The sequence below is a fragment of the Thunnus thynnus genome, chromosome 19 (genome assembly GCF_963924715.1).
Source record: "Thunnus thynnus chromosome 19, fThuThy2.1, whole genome shotgun sequence".
NCBI classification, from domain to species: Eukaryota; Metazoa; Chordata; class Actinopteri; order Scombriformes; family Scombridae; genus Thunnus; species Thunnus thynnus.
In genome coordinates, this window is record NC_089535.1 from 10,247,590 (window position 1) to 10,264,510 (window position 16,921).

Here is a 16,921-nt window from a genome sequence, read left to right on the forward strand (position 1 = left end):
TTTGATTAAATCTGCTCTAATTCAGTCTTGCTTACTAGAGTAATCAACTGTCCCCCTTTTTTTTTTCTTCTTTTCTTCCTCCTCCCCTTAACACCCTGTTTTTCCCTCTTTGCCTTTCTTTAACCCCATCACCCTTTTCTTTTCTATCTTTTCTACCTTTCTTTCTCTTTTTGTTTCCTCCTCAGGCCTCCCACTCTTCCTCCCCTTCTTCCTCCTCCTCCTCTTCTCTCTCCTGCCACCTCCAGCCGTCTGTAGCGGCCATGGAGGAGGCGGGCTCTGGGCTGGGCCTCAGCATGTCCGTCTCTAACTCCTACCTGATTGGCCAAGCATCCTTGACCACACCCACGGTGAGTCTCCCCCACCCCACCACCTTAACCCCATCCCTCCCATCCTCCACTCTCTGGCGTGGGTGCTGTGTGGTCCTGGACTGGTCCAGGGGCGTCTTGACCTGTGTATGCTCCATATGTGAAACAGTCTGTTCATCTACCCCCCCCCCCACCGCCCCCCTCCTTTTTAAGGTCCTGATGTGGCCATCCCTCATGGCTCGGTGGTTTTGGTTGCTGTGTGGTCCTTAATTTTGTTCATCAACCCATCCATGTGTGCGTTTTGTTTTGACAGTGTGATGTTGTTGTTGTGTTGTTGTTTTTTTTTAACCGAGGCATTACATATGGTGTGATTAATGTGTGCTTTTCTGCGGTCATGTGTGTGCAGTCACTTGTTGTGGTTTTGATCAGCCTCCGGCAAGCCAGGATGTGTGTTTGTGTGTTGAATGGAAGCATTCCTCCGGGGTTCCCACGGGTCCTTAAAGAGTCTCTAATAAGATTTTCAGAATTTAAGGTCATAAAATGTCTTAAAAAGTCGTATTTTTTAATTATGGTAGGGCTTAAATTTTGAGGTGATGCCTAGATGCATTAGAAGTATCTCCCCCCACAGGATGCACTCATTTAAATATGGTTCAGTCTTCGGTTGTGACTCACTCCTGGAATAAAGAAGCACACAAAACAATACAGATGAGCTAAAGACGGCCGGCCAGGAGGGTTCAGAGGAGACACTTATTTCTGATAGTTGCTAGAATCTGGATAATAATGTTTATAGTGCGGAGCCGCAATGGCCAGTATGCGTCACGAAGGAGAGGAGCAGACTTTTAGTGACCGCTTAGCTGGAGTTTACAGATTTAATGGACTGTTAAAGTGGATGAAAGGTGGATATACTGTAACATGTATCTTAACTACAGCTGACTCTGTGGCTGCTAGAACCACCAGAACAGCCTTATTGTTTTACACAGTGTGGTCAAGATTAACTATTCCACACAAATTGTAATTAAAATTTAAATTTTGAATTATTTTTTTTTAACTAAAAGCGTTTTATCTAATGTAAACTTGGACACAGTTCATTGCATTTGCCGTTGATTTGATTACTTTGTGATTTTTAGATATGATTGTTATATGGAGATACAAAATTATCCAGAAAAATATCTCTACTAATATTGTCAAATTGATTTCACACATGAATCTCAGCTCTAATGTGCATTTGTTTTGCTGTGGAAAGGGTATTAAATTATAAAAAAAATTTCCTTAAAAAAGCATTAAATTTGATTTTAAACCCTGTCCTCCGCATGACTTTGACCCTTTACCTCGTTTCACTTCAACCTCAGAGATGCAGTCAGTGAGTTGTGTGTTTGCAGCAAACGGATTAAAAGCAGCTCAACCAAATATCACAACTGTCAGACCTTTGGTTGATGCTTAATAAATAAACAAAATCATCCTTTGTTGGTCCAACTGGAACATTTCAACCATCAACAGATCCTTGTTAATGAATTAGCTTGCGGTTAATCTGTGTTATATTCCAGTTAGTTAGGGCCTGACCCTGACCTCATAGTGGACTATGTGTTACAAGTGGCTCAGTCCTGGGTTATTTGGGTGGGGTGGGGTGGGGTGGGGGGGACTTAGTTGACCCCTGATGACCCTGTGGTGTGCGAGGCACGCTAAAACACGGCGTGGATCTCCCTCAGGGTATCTCCGGTGGAATGCAACACCAGATGGACCTGATGGAAAACACATTCCTTCTTCTCTTCTCTCCTCTTCGTCTCCTTCATCTTCCAGCGTCAGTCACTGTCCGCGCTCTCTTACTTTCTCCTATCTGTCTAGTCTCCCCCTCCCCATCATGCTGTAATCCCCCCCTCCAAAAAAAAACACACACATACACACACACACACTCTTCCACACCTCCCATTTGTCTGTTTTCTGTGGAATGTTTGCATTCCTCAACTCCTTGGGGCATGATGTTTTTGGGGGGATGTCATGGGGGAGGTAAGGCATGCCAGGAAAGCTGCTTTGCATATGTTGAGTGGAAAAAGAAGAAATATTCAGTAGTTCATTTTAATGTGGAAACGTCTCTCCTCTTGTGTGTGTGTGTGTGTGTGTGTGTGTGTGTCGCTGCTGTTAGTGTAGACAGGTTCGCTTAAGTAATTTCACCAACGTTTTTAAGGCCGCCGCTATAGAAAAATGGAGAATAAGTGGCCTTAATTTCCCAGCTGATCCTGCGTGAACATGTGCGTGCATGTGTGTGTCAGCGCGAGTGTGTGTTTGTGTGTGTGTGCGGTGTGTTTATCAGCGTATCTGTGTATGTACCGCTTTATGCTGGTATGCTGGAACAGGGCTGGTATGTGCAACTTGTTAAAACAGGTTAGTGCAACCTCCCTGTAGACAGGCATCTCCTCTGCTGGCCACACACACACACACACAAACACACAGACACACTCACCGTAAAGACATCTGTTGTCTAAACACATATACACACTCAGAGTCGATGCAAGCTTATCTGTGTGTTTCCTTGGTCGACATTTCCTGTCATCCTCCATGTTCTCTCACTGGAGATATTTCTGGTTCGAGTTTTGCATTTTGTGTGTGTGTGTGTGTGTGTGTGTGTGTGCAGTGTATTTCATGTTCAGGCACATCACTCCCATAGTCCAGGCTTAATTGAAGGTGTTGGAGAATGAGGTGAACACTTTTATTTTTTTTCCCTTCCTCTGCTTCTTTATTGTTCAGCTTCTTTTTCCAACCTGCTCTGTCTTCACCTTTCTAATCTCTTAGTCCTCTCTTTTTTATTTTTTATTTTGTTTTTTTTTTTCTTTCCCTGCTTTCCTTCTTTCCACCTATCACAGAGCTTGGACCAGGTTGCCTTGACCAATGCCACCATTCTGGATGGCGGCGGCGGGGGCGGGCCCAACGGTTCCCTGGCTGGCTCACTGGGCTCTGTGGCTGTCTGTCTTCCTTCTGAGTCTTCTCTCACTGACTCTCTCCACACCTCAGCGGTGAGCTCACGAAACAGACAGAAGGATGGATGTCGGAAGCACCGAGACGGATACTTTTATCAAATGAGGATATATTATAACAGCTCTCCAGAGTTAGATAATAAGATGTGATACTGGACCCCTCATTCCTTGGCAGATTGGTGTTAGATTACAGTTTGGTGTTCAGTAGTGTTGCTCAGATGATAATATAGTGACTCATTCACTTAATGGCATCTTGTTGTCATTATCACTGCCCACAAACTGTCTGCCGTCTGATTATCAGGCTTAAAAAAATCCCAGTAGGGCATGTTGCACTGCATGTTCTTTTTGCCAGTAAATACTATTACCTATACAAGTGATGCACTCCACTGCCACCTGGTGGTCACGACGGTACTGAGCCGGGGGGAGAAAACGCACCGCTCACCCGTGCCAACCACCAGACCTCGGCTAGCCCGCTATCTCTCCTTTAGCCACAGTTTCACACTTGACGTCTGTCCCAACCCCTTAAGCAAAAAAACACTCACTGTGCCCCTCTCCGCTCCCTTACGCCTCGGTTTGTGTCCCTCCTCTTTTCCCGTAGAGCGAGAGCGCGAACGACGAGGGCGGGGAGGGGGAGTACGTCAACTTGTACTCGTCCAGCCAGGCCAATGGGGAGCTGCCTCTCTCCCTCAGAGTAAGTAGCTGACCGCCACGGGTGAAAGGTTAACTCCATTTACACGTCCCATCACTTCAGGGTATGAATCAATTCAAAAAAAAAAAAAAAAAATGTGGCGAGGGACTTGAAGCAAAGAGAGTCCGTTTGACTGGCAGATACGAGTCGAGCCACTCGCTCTCTCTCTTTTTTTTAACTCCAAGCAGCTCTTATTGATTCATGTCTTGAACTGATGGCGTTGAAAATGGAAGGTGAATGTAGCCAAACCTGACTGAGCATGACTTCAGGTTCACGGGTTTGTCTGCGAAAAAAAAAAAAAAAAAAAAGGACTCATGTGCTGTGGTTGGTGTCCATCTGTGTGTCGTTCTGACTGCCTGGCTGGTGACCGCTGTCTCTCTGGCTGCGCCTCAACTGTAACGAGCCTTGTTTAACCTTGTTCCAATCTAACACCTGACAACGTCGCCGCTCCAGAAGGGATTCTAAACGGGGGGGGGGGGTTCACCAGTTTTCAATTTTCCAATAACAAATCCCCCATAACAGCTTATGTACATGTACATGTACCTGCGCATGTGTGACAGGCAGCGCGTGTGTGGTTGTGTTTACATTCCCTTGGGTCAGTCAGTGTGTGTGTATTTGGGGTGTATTTTAGGCATGTTTGTGTGTGATGTGTGTATGTATTTGTAAGAAAAAGAGGTGTTGAATAGGGGCGGTTTTGGTGTGTGTGAGTTCTACCCTTTGGTGTCGTGTTTTTGGGTCTCATCTGTTGGGTTTTTCTTTGTTCATACTGAGGAAAAACTGCATTTTACTCATCAGCCTTTTGAACCTAATCTGACTCAACACTAATGGCAATAATGATCCTGTGTAAACATAGAGATGTACACTTTTTTTTTTTTTTTTTTTTACAAAGCATCCATCCTCTTCACCACCAAACATGTTGCATGAGATCCTGGTGGTTCATACGATCTCATCCATAGCAAACCCTCTTGTAACTGCATGGAGCCCTTCACCAATAATGTTCCATGAAACCTACAGATGTTGATTATTGCTTCTCCCACCCATCGATTAGGAAACGATCGCAGCCGACGATGTACTTCAAGATCCCACCCCTCAGATGCCATCCACCAATAGCAAGGAGGCTCTGGACAAGGAAAGGTACGGGTTGTGATGTTTACATTCAAACCTCAGCGGTTCTATAAGTGTCCCGCTTACATACTAACCATATACAGCATGTACTACACTGATATTTGTAGTATACTGTATACTGCCATTTAATTTTCTTTTTCAGCTGTGAGCAGGTTCTCTATTCCCTTTTTGCATTGCATTGTGGGAGAATAGTGTAGAGTTTTTCTTATGCATAGGGACTGATTTGAGTACTTTATTTTCAAGTGTGAACGCTCCACAGACTTGAAATGTGATTAGAATTAGTATCAAGTAGGGCTGTAATTAATGATTATTTGATCAGTCTGTTTTGTCAGTATGTTGGAAAATAGATAGAATTAAAAAAAATGCACCTTATAAATTTCCAGAGGCCAAGATGACATTCAAATTATTTTTGTTTTATACAGAAGACAGTCCAAAACCCAAAGATTAGGGCTAGGTTACATCTTCATATGTTTTTTTGTCTGCCCAACAGTCAAAAACACAAAGATAATCAGTGTACAGATACATAAAACAGAAAAAAAACAGCAAAACTTCACATTTGAGAAGCTGAAACCAGCAAATGTTTGGCATTTCTTCATAAAATATGACTAAAACAATATATCAGTTATCAAAATAGTGGCTGATTATTTTGCTATCGATGCTATCTAATCTACTAATAATTGCAGCTCCACCGAAGATATTCAGTTTACTATCATACATGGCAAAAAAAACAAACAAAGATTTAATTCATCAAATTCACATTAGAGAAGCTGAAATCAACGAATGTTTTTATTTTATTTATTTATTTTTTGACATTATTGGGTAGTGGGCGGTGAAGAGTCAGACAGGAAACAAGGGGGGAGAGAGAGAGAGATGCTTTGACATATAACAAAGGTCTCTGGTTGGAATCGAACCAGACACGTTGCAGTTATGAGGCAAACGCGGTAACTATTTATCTCCCAGAGCACTGCCATGTTTTTCATTTTTGCTCGAAAATTGACAGAAAGGATGAATTGATGCTCACAATAGTTTTCAATTCATCTTTTGTCAATCATCTAATCAATGAATTGACTAATTGTTTCAGCTCTAGTATGTAGTATGGATTTGGGACACAGTGATAGTCATTTGTCAGTATTTCTGTGATGGTAATGCTTGTTTCTCTTTTGTTTTTAGGAGGCAGAAGTCAACCGAGTCGGCCGGGAGCGATGAGGAAGACGTTGATGAGCTCTCCCTCATAGACCACAAGGAGATTATGAACAGGATAACACTAAAACAAGAGGTAAGATAACCGCTGATGTTGTGTACTGTGTTTAGAAAGCTCCTGTTAAAGAACAGTGCAGCAGCAGCAGCAGCAGCAGCAGCACACAAAGCACATTTTATTCTATTAGTCCAGTGCAGGCTAAAGGTCACTGAGTCACTCAGATGTGAAATCAGATCCACCGATGCACCACCGACAGCCGCTGCTGCCCTCTGCAGTCCAGTCTCGGATACTGCAGCACCGATAATGACAAACCGCCCTCTTCCTACGCCTCCTCCTCCTCCTCCTCCTCCTCCTCCTCCTCATCCTCCTCCTTTGTCCTGTGTGGTGCAGTCTGACAGACAGATGTGTGAAAACGCTGCTCGCCACTCTGCAAGGTTAGGGTGCAATGTGACAGCGATGATTTACAAAAGAGATACAGAGAGATCAGAAACTAGGGAGGGAAGGGGAGATTTATAGCTTGTGATGACATTTCGAGCTGTTACAGGAAACATATTGCAGTGCACCGGTGCTGCTTTCATCACACACACACACACAAGTTTTCTTCTTTTGACATCAGTGAACTGGTGCAGGACAGGGAGAGGCGGCGAGGGGGGTGGAGGTGGGAGGGAGGGGGGGGGGGGCTGCTCAGTAAACAGGCAGGAGGAGGAAAAAGGTGCACGCAACATTTTGGGCTAGACTGCATCACTCCACGTCAACTCTAACCACTCTTTTCCTCTCTCTCTCTCTCCCCCCCCACCTACAGTCTCATTCACCTCCCTCTATCTTTCTGTTTATCGTTCGTTGTTCCTAATCCGCTCTCTCTTCTTTCTCTCTTCCTCCCAGAATGACGACGGCCCTGACGTTCGCGCTGGATCAGGAGACATTCTGTTAGTCCACGCTACAGAAACAGACCGCAAAGGTACAGTACAGCACACAGGAAGACTCAGCCGACACATCTGTTATGTACAGTGCAGTATGTTTTCACTGTGCTTCAGGGTCACTGCTACGGCTTTGTTTTGCTAGCTTGACAGGCCTGCAATCATTTCATATTCAAAGACAGATGTATTTATATTCGTAAAAAGCGTTTGACTGATATGTTATGACTTTTCTAATCTGCCCTCATATGAGCAATCAGATCAGTTTTTAAATAGCCTCAGTCTCTCTCTCTCTTGGTTGGGTTATTTTGCGACGTGTCAGTCTGGGTATGAAGCCTGCCGTTCTGGCTTCACGTTTGATGATGTGTTTTCAGCTTTGGTCAGTTAATTGGGAACTTTGGCTGCATGTCAAACTGAAATATGCTGCTTTTTCTCTGTTCTTTTTGTTTGACAGATCTTGTTTTGTACTGTGAAGCCTTTCTGACTACATATAGGACTTTTATAACCCCCGAGGACCTCATTAAGAAGCTACACTACAGATATCCTTTTCAAATCATTCAACGTGTCACTCAGAGCTTAATCGCTGCTTTGTCGGCTGTCTTTTTTTCTCGCTTAGTGATTTGTTTTTTTTATCCTTATTTACCAAGGTAAGAGTCGTTTATCTTGTATACCCCTTTTTTTCCAGGTTTTTTAAGTTAAGCATTCATAGATGGAGACCTGCAGTACAACCACAACCCCCCCCCCACTGATATTTTAGTTTTTAAGTCGCTACACAAACTGTTTTTTGCGATTGTGTGCCTTGCTTAATGGCACCTCAAGAGAGCAAAAGTGTCATAAACTTTCCCGTCTGAAGTTTAGCCAGCTGTAATGTGAATGACTGACTTTCTCCTCAGAAAAGATGTCAAATCTTTTAGTGAAGTGTGTTGTTATTGTGTTTTGTTGTCGTCGTCCTTGACCACAAAGCACATATACCCGGTTCTGCCACAGTCCGGACACCTTCAAGAAACGCGTCAGCAAGAACACGTTCTTCGTGCTGGTTCGTGTGGTGGACGAGCTGTGGTGAGTAGGACTCAATCATTTTTCCTTCATCTGAGGAAGATCTTTTCAGTGTGTGTGTGTGTGTGTGTGTGTGTGTGTGTGTGTGTGTGTGTGTGTGTGTGTGTGTGTGTGTGTGTGTGTGTGTGTGTGTGTGTGGTGCGCCTCCTCAGGGAGAACAAGTAAACTAGTAGATGTGAAGTATAGAGAAGAAAATGAGTCTCTCAGTGAATTAATGAATAAAAGCAGTTTTCAAGTTTAGAAACGACTTTGCTAGCACTTTTAAATAGGAGAATTTATTCCGTCGCTGAAAGAAACAAACCCAATTATCTCGGTATTGCATGTAAACAATGTTTTTTTTTGAAGAAATGTACTCCGTGAACACACTGTTTACAAAGACAGGCCACTCCAAAGGGTCACAAGATAGTGGGTGAGAAAACCAAGATATGAAAACCCTGCTGCATTAGTTATGCTTATTGCACTTTTATTAAATACTTAATAGTATAAAGATGATTCAGATTCAACAGTCTGAAAAGGGAACGTCACTCTGTGGTTAAACTGCTTATAGACTCAACATGTGACACCTCGATACAAGCTGCACCTTGTTAAGCTTTTTGAGTTCATTAAAGAATGATTGATCTGATGCTCGGATAAACAAATAAAGCCTTTCTTTGTCTGTTTTGTAATCTTCCATTTATGAAAAGGCATCTTTCAGTTACAGTAATTAAGTAATTAAGTAGAGTATGTTTCCCCAAAAAGCCAGAGGAACAGAGCACGCCCCCGAAACCGCCCCAGTAACAATGACTTGCAGACTTGTTTGATGTTTATTTGGACTCAATCATCCTAACAGCTGTACTTTATTGTTCTGCTGACAGCTATAACCAAGAACAAGTCTCTCTCTCTCCCTTTCTTCTGTGTGTCAGCCTCCAGGATTTTAGCTAGTTTCTAGCATTTGGAAACACTTTCACGAGCATAAATCAACTCGTTTATCAGACATGGGGAACATTTATGAATCTCCCTTTAATTGAGATTTCATGGTTTCATGAACAGGCGTATTTCATCACCAACAACCGCTTCAATTGTTCTGCATTCTGCTCTTCTATTTGCTCCCATCACTAACTTGAATCTTTGTTAAAAATTATTTTCTCCTCCTCCTCCTCCTCCTCCTCCTCCTCCTCCTCCTCCTCCTCCTCCTCGGACCTCCAGCCTGGTGGAGTTGACGGAAGACATCTTGAAACAGCTGATGGACCTGGTGTTCACGCTGGTGTGCAACGGCGAGCTCAGCCTCGCCCGCGTGCTCCGCAAGAATATCCTGGACAAGGTGGAGCAGAGGAAACTGCTGCGCTACACTAACTCCCTCAAGCCGCTCGCTGCCCGGGGGGTCTCTGCAAGGTACGGTGTGGGGTGGGGGGGTCACGGGGGTCATCTCTTTCTGAACTTGTATGGGATGCGTCGATAGTCCAAGTGTAACTCTACTCTGTTTTTAACAGCTCAGTATCGTCCTTGAAGATAACAAATAGTGTTTTATTTATTGCCTGGTTGAATGGCCATTAGAAACCACAAGGCTACACTCATAGAATTAAAATTTATAGAGTCTTCATTCCCAGATGATAATATCATCATAGCATCTCTTAAATGTTTTATAATGTTTCCACAGAATCACAGATTAAAAAAACATCAGTTTCCTCATATACAGCTCATCAATTAGTCATGTGACTTATAGATAAATAACGTTCACAACATTACCACATATGGAGAGTTAATAAATGGAAGACATCTCGTTACTTGTAGCAGGAAAAATACACATTGGAAAAGTTTATTTTTATTATCATGATGTTAAATATTCATGTGAAAAAGTTATTTCATCTTGAGGTTGGGTTCAGTTTTTTTTGTTATTTTTAACCAGAATATCTGTTGTTGTTTATTTGTATTATTTTAATTAGTTTTAATCATTTTATTTCATTATTATGTACTTTTTTTTATCTTTGCTTTGAAGGAATTTTGACTAATGTAATGTTTGATCAGTGTTTACTTCCATCTGCTGCAAATCCCACTTAAAAATTTATAAAATACAATTATTAAAAAAACATTTGAACATTTTAAAATGTACAATATCTACTCCTAGTGGTTACAGAAATTTATAAATATAAAAATGAGAAAAATATATAAATGACCATAAAAATACAATTGCAATCAACTTACAAAACATTTAATTCAATAAAGAGCACAGATACTCCTTCAACTTCATTTTTTAAACAAAGTATACTCAGATCTCTTAATTAATGGATAACCCTAACTAACTGAAGCTATTTTAAATTAAATAAGCTGGTATGCATAAAAAATGTATGTAGATGTTTGACTGTAATATTCATGATCACACATTTTTTAGAAGCAATTAAACTGCATCTTAAGGAATGACCGTGATACTCTAGAAAGATCCTTTCTAGTCATTCCAGTTCTGTGGCTGCTGCTAATCTGTAATGTTAATGTTTTGTAAAAAAAAAGTTGAAGACATCATCTAACGGTTTGTGTGTCCTAACAGGCCTGGAACTCTTCATGATTTCCGTAGTCATGAGATTGCTGATCAGCTGACTCTTCTCGATGCTGAACTCTTCTATAAAATTGAGGTACGGCGGCTTCTCCCTGTTCGCGTTAGCTCTCGATCCTCTCTGTATTTGTTTATTTTGATTGTAGAGGCTTTAACACTAAGTTGCACTCTTAATTCTTCTGTTTCCTCCCAGATTCCTGAGGTGTTGCTTTGGGCCAAGGAACAGAATGAGGAGAAGAGTCCAAACCTGACTCAGTTCACAGAGCACTTTAACAACATGAGCTATTGGTAAGAACAAAAAACCACTTTGTGTCCTCTCGTCTCGTCTGTCTGTGATCGGTCTTCTTGGCTTCCCTCTCGTACCCACATACATGTTGACGCCACACTGTTTATTTCTCTTTATCCTTCAGGGTCCGTTCTTTGATAATTCAGCAGGAGAAAGCCCAAGACAGAGAGAAGTTGCTTCTCAAGTTCATCAAGATAATGAAGGTCAGTTACTGAACTCTTGAACGTCCGAACTGTCGTGTAGTTTTCTCGTCGTGTAACACTATTAACACGTATACAAATTTATTATTACAGCACTTAAGAAAGTTGAATAATTTCAACTCCTACCTGGCAATACTGTCCGCCCTGGACTCAGCCCCCATCCGGAGATTGGAGTGGCAGAAACAGACCTCAGAGGTGAGTTTCATTTACAGGATGGACTGTAAGGAGTCACGTCTCAGCATGTTAAACAACAGGTGTGATGTCCGATGATGGTTTAGTGGTCAAGTTTTTTGCTTCTCTGTCACATCACACTTCTTCCTCTTTATCCTACTTCTCTCAGGGATTGGAGGAATATTGCACGTTGATTGACAGCTCCTCGTCCTTCAGAGCGTACAGAGCTGCTCTGGCTGAAGTGGAGCCTCCATGCATCCCGTACCTGTAAGTGTATGAATGTTTTACACGTTTAAACTCAGCTACAACTTCACTGTTTCTGATTTATTTTATCTGTCCTCCTCCTCCTCCTTTCAGGGGTCTCATTCTCCAGGATCTGACCTTCGTCCACCTGGGGAACCCTGACCTCATAGACGGGAAGGTCAATTTCTCCAAACGCTGGCAGCAGTTCAACATTCTGGACAGCATGCGGCGCTTCCAGCAAGTGTAAGTTTCCTTGGATAAATTAATGATGAAAAGATGCACATAATCCTGATATATTAATAGGAAGCTTCATAAGCATTAATCACAGTAATAAATGTCATCACTTGTTTGCCACCGGCAGTAAATATAACGTGCGTCTCCTTTGTTTTTCATTCAATTTTAATAGAACAGAACATTGCTTTGATCTCTATAGGAACTAATGAATCGCTGCATTTATTAAACCTTGACCTCTTCTTCTTATCTCAGGCATTATGAGCTGAAGCGCAACGAGGACATCGTCTCGTTCTTCAACGACTTCAGCGACCACCTGGCAGAGGAGGCGCTGTGGGAGCTGTCGCTGAAGATCAAGCCCAGGAACATCGCCAGGCGCAAGACGGACCGCGAGGAGAAGACCTAGGGCCGGCGGGCCTCTGCCCTGAGGCTCCGAGACTGACCTCCAACTGTGCTTCATGACACTAACTCCACTTTACTACAGACTGAGAGAAAGACGAACAGGAAGCTATCCGCTGGAGCTAATGGGAGACTCGTTGTGGGGGGAAAAATGCAGAACAAACTACAGACGACTGAAGCGTGGCTGAGGTTTACAAAGAGCTCTGCTGCTCTGGGAGATTATAATTGGGATTACTGTGGCTCAGGCGTTTAGACAGGGAGAGATTGAGTGACTTATAGTGAAATGGGAGGAAATCCTGGTGCCAAGGAGGAGCGAAGAATCACACAGAGCGGACAGGGAGACGCTACGGAAATAACCAAAGTCTGCTCCCTGGGCTCTCTGTTTTAGAGTGGAGCTGTTGCGTGTGTGTGAGATTGAGGTGAATGGTCCATTACTCTCAGAGTTGCTCCTTCCTCTTCCTTTATGTATGTGCCATTTCTTGGTCATCTTCTGCAACCCCCCCGTTTCCCCCCCCGACTCCCCCTAAAAAACAGAACCTTAAGAGAGACCTGCCATGAACTGTGACGTCAACACGCAGGCTTCGGAGCGGAGACTCTGCTTGGTGAGGGGGGGGGGAGGGAGAAAGGAGGGGGGCAGTTGAGGGGATTTGAACTTGAAGAGAGGATGACCATTAGAGACTGGAAACCTATGAGTTTTGTTTTGAAACATTTTGTGTTAAGAATCATGTATGGTTATGAAATGTATTATATACAGTGCTCCTTTTGTTCTTAAAAAGGATGTTTATGCTTATGAGAAGAGCTTAGCTTCTCCCAAGTGCCATACGTATGTGCACTAAAAAAAGCAAAGCAAAAACACGAAAAGATAAATTACTAAAGATGCTGTGATCTATGTATGTCATACCGAAATCATTGTGTGCCGTGTTCAAGTGTAGAAAAAAAAAAAACCCCATCAGGCAATCACAATCATGTCCCAGTCATGTCAGTGCGTGAAAGTGTTCGTGTGAGACTGAAGTCCTCGGCGACTTGTGTGTTTGTCATTCCAAAAATGTGCTGTAGTAAATCATTTTCAATTCTTTTTTTTTTTTTTTTTTTTTTTTTCTCTTTTTTGGGATAATGGTCAAAACCAACACATCACACTGTGCTCTCAAACTCCAATAAAACAAACAGCTCTGTTTCTATATAACGTCGTGTCGGTTACAAGTTTCATTTTCTGTGCAACGATTCAAACATAGCTGACACTTGAAAAACTTTAAAACAGGATTTCCATTTATTGTTGTACAGAATGGTCAGTGGAAAAATGAACTTTTAAAAAGTTAAGGCATGTAATTCAGCTGTAAATAATCAAAAGGAAGCACCTAATAGCAATCTAGGTCTAACACCACTAGGACACACAGCCGTCTGGCCTATTTTTCATTTCAATAAGTTATGAAAAACAGAAACAGAAAGTAAAAGGATATTTGCAGCAGATTAGTATTAATATAATTTAAATATATTAATTTTCATTAAAGCAACAAAAAAGTAAAAATATAACATCAAAGTGCAAAAGCGTGACTGAAATTAAACTTCAATAACTCTTCCTACCCTCCATTTCAGTAACAGGTTATCTGACCACAGTCAACACTGAAAAAATCAAACTGTATCATGGAAGACTGTTACACATGAGAAGCATAATCAGAACATTGGTTATGTACCAATAATTACAGTAAAATTATGAAGTGGTTGCAGCATTAAATGCTTGCACCGTGGGATTGTGGATAGTTGTTTTTTTTTTATTATTTTAAAAAGCTGCAGAGACTGACAACACGGTTGCTGACCTTCTCTCCACAAATCAGTAGCAGCAACTCAAAAGCTCATATTCACAGTCTGGAACGCATCAGTCCGCACAGTCTCAGTGGGGCCGACTACTGGGCTCCAGCAGGACCCTCTTTCCTGAAGGATTAGCAGTTCCGTTCTGCAGGTCGCCCTGTTCAGAAATGGCCCGTTTCAAGCTCCGCCCGTGACCGTTCATGGACCCGCGTTGCCATTTGCAGAGGTCGCCGTTCAGAATGTCTTGGATGTGCTGCACGATGAGGTTGATGGCCACTGGTGAGAGACAAATCCAGAGTATTTTTGTTTGTGAAGCGTTCATGATGCTGGAGAAACTGGCAGAAAATGACCGGAAATGAGACTTACCCATATTATCAACTCCCCTTGGAATAATGACATCTGCATACTTCTTAGTCTGAGAGAGAGAAAAAAATAAATGTGAGGTGATTGGTAATGTTTGCTGAGTGAATGTGACTCTGGAAAAATAGGCACATAATCATCAATGACCATTATACTTACAGGCAAACAGAACTCCTCAAAAGCAGGCTTGACAAATGTCGTATACTGAGTGAGAATCTGCTCCAGGTCCCGCCCTCTGCTCATGTCTCTCAGAACTAGAGGAAAATAACATCAAACCATTCATATACTGTGATAACATCTGGAGTATTATGTGTGTGTGTGTGATGGAGACGTCAGTACCTCTGCGAGACAGTCGGACATCTGAATCTGTGTCCACAAAGAGCTTCATGTGAAACATATCACGCACTTGCTGCGGGTAGAAGACGAGGATCCCCTCAAAGAGGACCACGTCTGCTGGGTAAACTGTGATCCGCTCCTCCAGCCTGTAAAAACACACACAGTTCTCACATAACAGCACTAAAAAAAAACCAGAGGGATTCTCTTCAGAGCTGAAACAATGTGTAAAATGTAAAATGCTTCCTTTTTTACCTGGAATGGGTGACGAAGTCGTACGTTGGCACTTCAACCACCTTCCCCTCCTGGATGTCCTTCAAGGTTTTGTACATTAACTTGTTGTCGAATGCCTCTGCAAGATATCAAACAGAAACAGTAGAATTTGGTAAACGTTGCCGTGTATGCAGTATGTGCTCAGTAGTGTCTGGACGGTGTGATGTATAATACAGGTTTATTGCACATGCTAGTACATATGATAGTACATAGCAGGTCCAGGAAACCCTGGTGTTAGCAGTTCTTTGCAGCATGCAAGTGTGGCATATCAGCTGGAAAGATGTCTGTTTATTTTTTAGCTGCAGAATACACTGCCTTTGTCACATATATTTGCAATAAATATGTGACAGTTTGTGTATATGCAACAGGGTGTGCACTAATTTACGGCTGCAATACACGATTATTTTCAGTATCAATTAATCGTTTGGTCTATAAAACATCGGAAAACTGTTTGTTTTGTTTGACCAATATAGTAAATCCCAAAGATATTTAACCCACTAATGTAAAACAGAGAAAAACAGCAAATAATTACATTTGAGAGGCTGGAATCATTAAATATTTGGTCTTCTGCTTGACAATTAAAGTATCAAAATAGTTGCTGATTAATTTTCTGTCAATCGACTAATGGTTTACGCTCTCTTCTACTGTATATGCATACATTTTTCAAAAAAGAAAATGTATTCCACAACATCCAGCTGATCTAGTACCTTACACAATTTTTCAGACTTTCCAGGGCTTGTATTTCATCCAACACCAAGCCAGCAGCAACAATCCAGTCCAAACTCTTATTTAGTCTAAATCCATCCATCCAGCTACATAATTTAATACTGCGTAATTACTGGAGACCATTTATACATCTGTATGGGCCAGTATGAGTCCAATGTGATATTTTGCTGCTAATTTGATTATCCCTTTTTTCCAGGGGTGTGGCATTTAATACAAATGGATACTACCTGGATGATCGAAGTTGTACTGGCCCTTCAGCGCTTTTGCCTTCTGCTCTGGAGTCAAGACTCTGTAGAAACTGTCCTGGCTCACAATTGCCACCTTCCTCTGGCGGTGGTCCACTTTGTTCTGGCCCAGGAGCTCCATGATCTTGGCACAAACTGTTGACTGTGGCACAAAAACTTCTTTCACTCAAGTATTATTTATGACGTATGGGGGTCGTAATTATTTATGATCTATCATAAAGCTTTAATAAGTTAAACTAGCGAAACAAAACGTAGTTTGTGGTAGCATTCCTGAGTAATATAGGGGAACAAAAGTCCAACAGTGTGGACTGAAGTGTGACCTTCTCGGAGTTTGTTTATCAGCTGACTCCGTCTGGCACAGAGATGGAATTGACAAATTCATCACAGCGGCTAGTTAGCTAAATGAAGCTCTTTGGCGCTAAAACGTCACCAAAGTGTGCTGGCACAAGCGTTAAAAAGTAGCAGAGCATATATGTAGTAACTGCTTTAGTTAGCATGTTAGCAGAATAATATAAAAGAAATCTTCATTAAGAAAGTGGGGGCGTGCCAGCTGGTTTGACAGTTTGATGAATGCTAATGTTGCTAACAAGCTAAGCTAAACCCTTCGGGATGCTAATTTCGTTGTTGGGAGATCTCGTAGCTGAAAAAAATGACTGACCTTGCCGCTGGCAGTTCCTCCGCTGACCCCAATCAGGAAAGGTCGATGCCGTGGCCTCTCTGCCTCGTTTACGGCTCCGGAGGCATCCATCGCAGTCCAAAAGAGAAGGAAGACTGCAGAAATCTAGATACCTCGGCAGTGTGCTAGCTGCGCTATCTGTATCAACAACAACGCGCTGTTCTCGCGAGAACGATCTCTCAAGCGAAAG

At 42.3% G+C, this 16,921-nt stretch overlaps 2 protein-coding genes across 14 annotated transcripts in view; one reads left to right on the plus strand and one right to left on the minus strand.

Annotated features, from left to right (window-relative positions):
* The window catches only part of rapgef1b (Rap guanine nucleotide exchange factor (GEF) 1b), a 47,616-nt gene extending 34,683 nt beyond the window's left edge, over positions 1–12,933 (plus strand). For 6 of the 13 annotated variants that reach the window (XM_067575096.1, XM_067575094.1, XM_067575097.1 and 3 more), the window contains 16 exons: positions 186–347; positions 3,164–3,313; positions 3,873–3,965; positions 5,011–5,096; positions 6,258–6,363; positions 7,168–7,243; positions 7,654–7,738; positions 8,166–8,258; positions 9,441–9,626; positions 10,777–10,861; positions 10,976–11,070; positions 11,193–11,271; positions 11,362–11,463; positions 11,609–11,706; positions 11,797–11,925; positions 12,169–12,933. In XM_067575096.1, the coding sequence (XP_067431197.1) occupies positions 186–347; positions 3,164–3,313; positions 3,873–3,965; positions 5,011–5,096; positions 6,258–6,363; positions 7,168–7,243; positions 7,654–7,738; positions 8,166–8,258; positions 9,441–9,626; positions 10,777–10,861; positions 10,976–11,070; positions 11,193–11,271; positions 11,362–11,463; positions 11,609–11,706; positions 11,797–11,925; positions 12,169–12,319 (1,776 nt within the window). In that variant the 3' untranslated portion in view covers positions 12,320–12,933. The remainder of the gene's footprint in view (positions 1–185; positions 348–3,163; positions 3,314–3,872; positions 3,966–5,010; positions 5,097–6,257; positions 6,364–7,167; positions 7,244–7,653; positions 7,739–8,165; positions 8,259–9,440; positions 9,627–10,776; positions 10,862–10,975; positions 11,071–11,192; positions 11,272–11,361; positions 11,464–11,608; positions 11,707–11,796; positions 11,926–12,168) is intronic. The other 7 variants (XM_067575100.1, XM_067575106.1, XM_067575103.1 and 4 more) reach the window with 5 other exon arrangements.
* Positions 12,934–13,556: 623 nt separating this feature from the next.
* On the minus strand, positions 13,557–16,898 carry uck1 (uridine-cytidine kinase 1). The gene is made up of 7 exons (XM_067575108.1): positions 16,714–16,898; positions 16,038–16,197; positions 15,067–15,163; positions 14,818–14,960; positions 14,638–14,732; positions 14,485–14,533; positions 13,557–14,394 (listed from the first exon to the last, which is right to left on the minus strand). Exons 1-7 carry the CDS (start codon positions 16,801–16,803, stop codon positions 14,201–14,203), a joined length of 828 nt encoding a protein of 275 aa, XP_067431209.1. The 5' UTR covers positions 16,804–16,898; the 3' UTR covers positions 13,557–14,200.
* Between the last annotated feature and the right edge of the window lie 23 nt (positions 16,899–16,921).

Bases quoted from the DNA above. Each gene is read 5' to 3' on its own strand.
- uck1 (XM_067575108.1), bottom strand. From the start codon at position 16,803: ATGGATGCCTCCGGAGCCGTAAACGAGGCAGAGAGGCCACGGCATCGA. The intron at 15,164-16,037 runs GTAGTATCCATT...GATATCTTGCAG, and splicing joins GTACAACTTCGATCATCCAG to AGGCATTCGACAACAAGTTA. The intron at 14,961-15,066 runs GTAAAAAAGGAA...GTGTTTTTACAG, and splicing joins GACTTCGTCACCCATTCCAG to GCTGGAGGAGCGGATCACAG.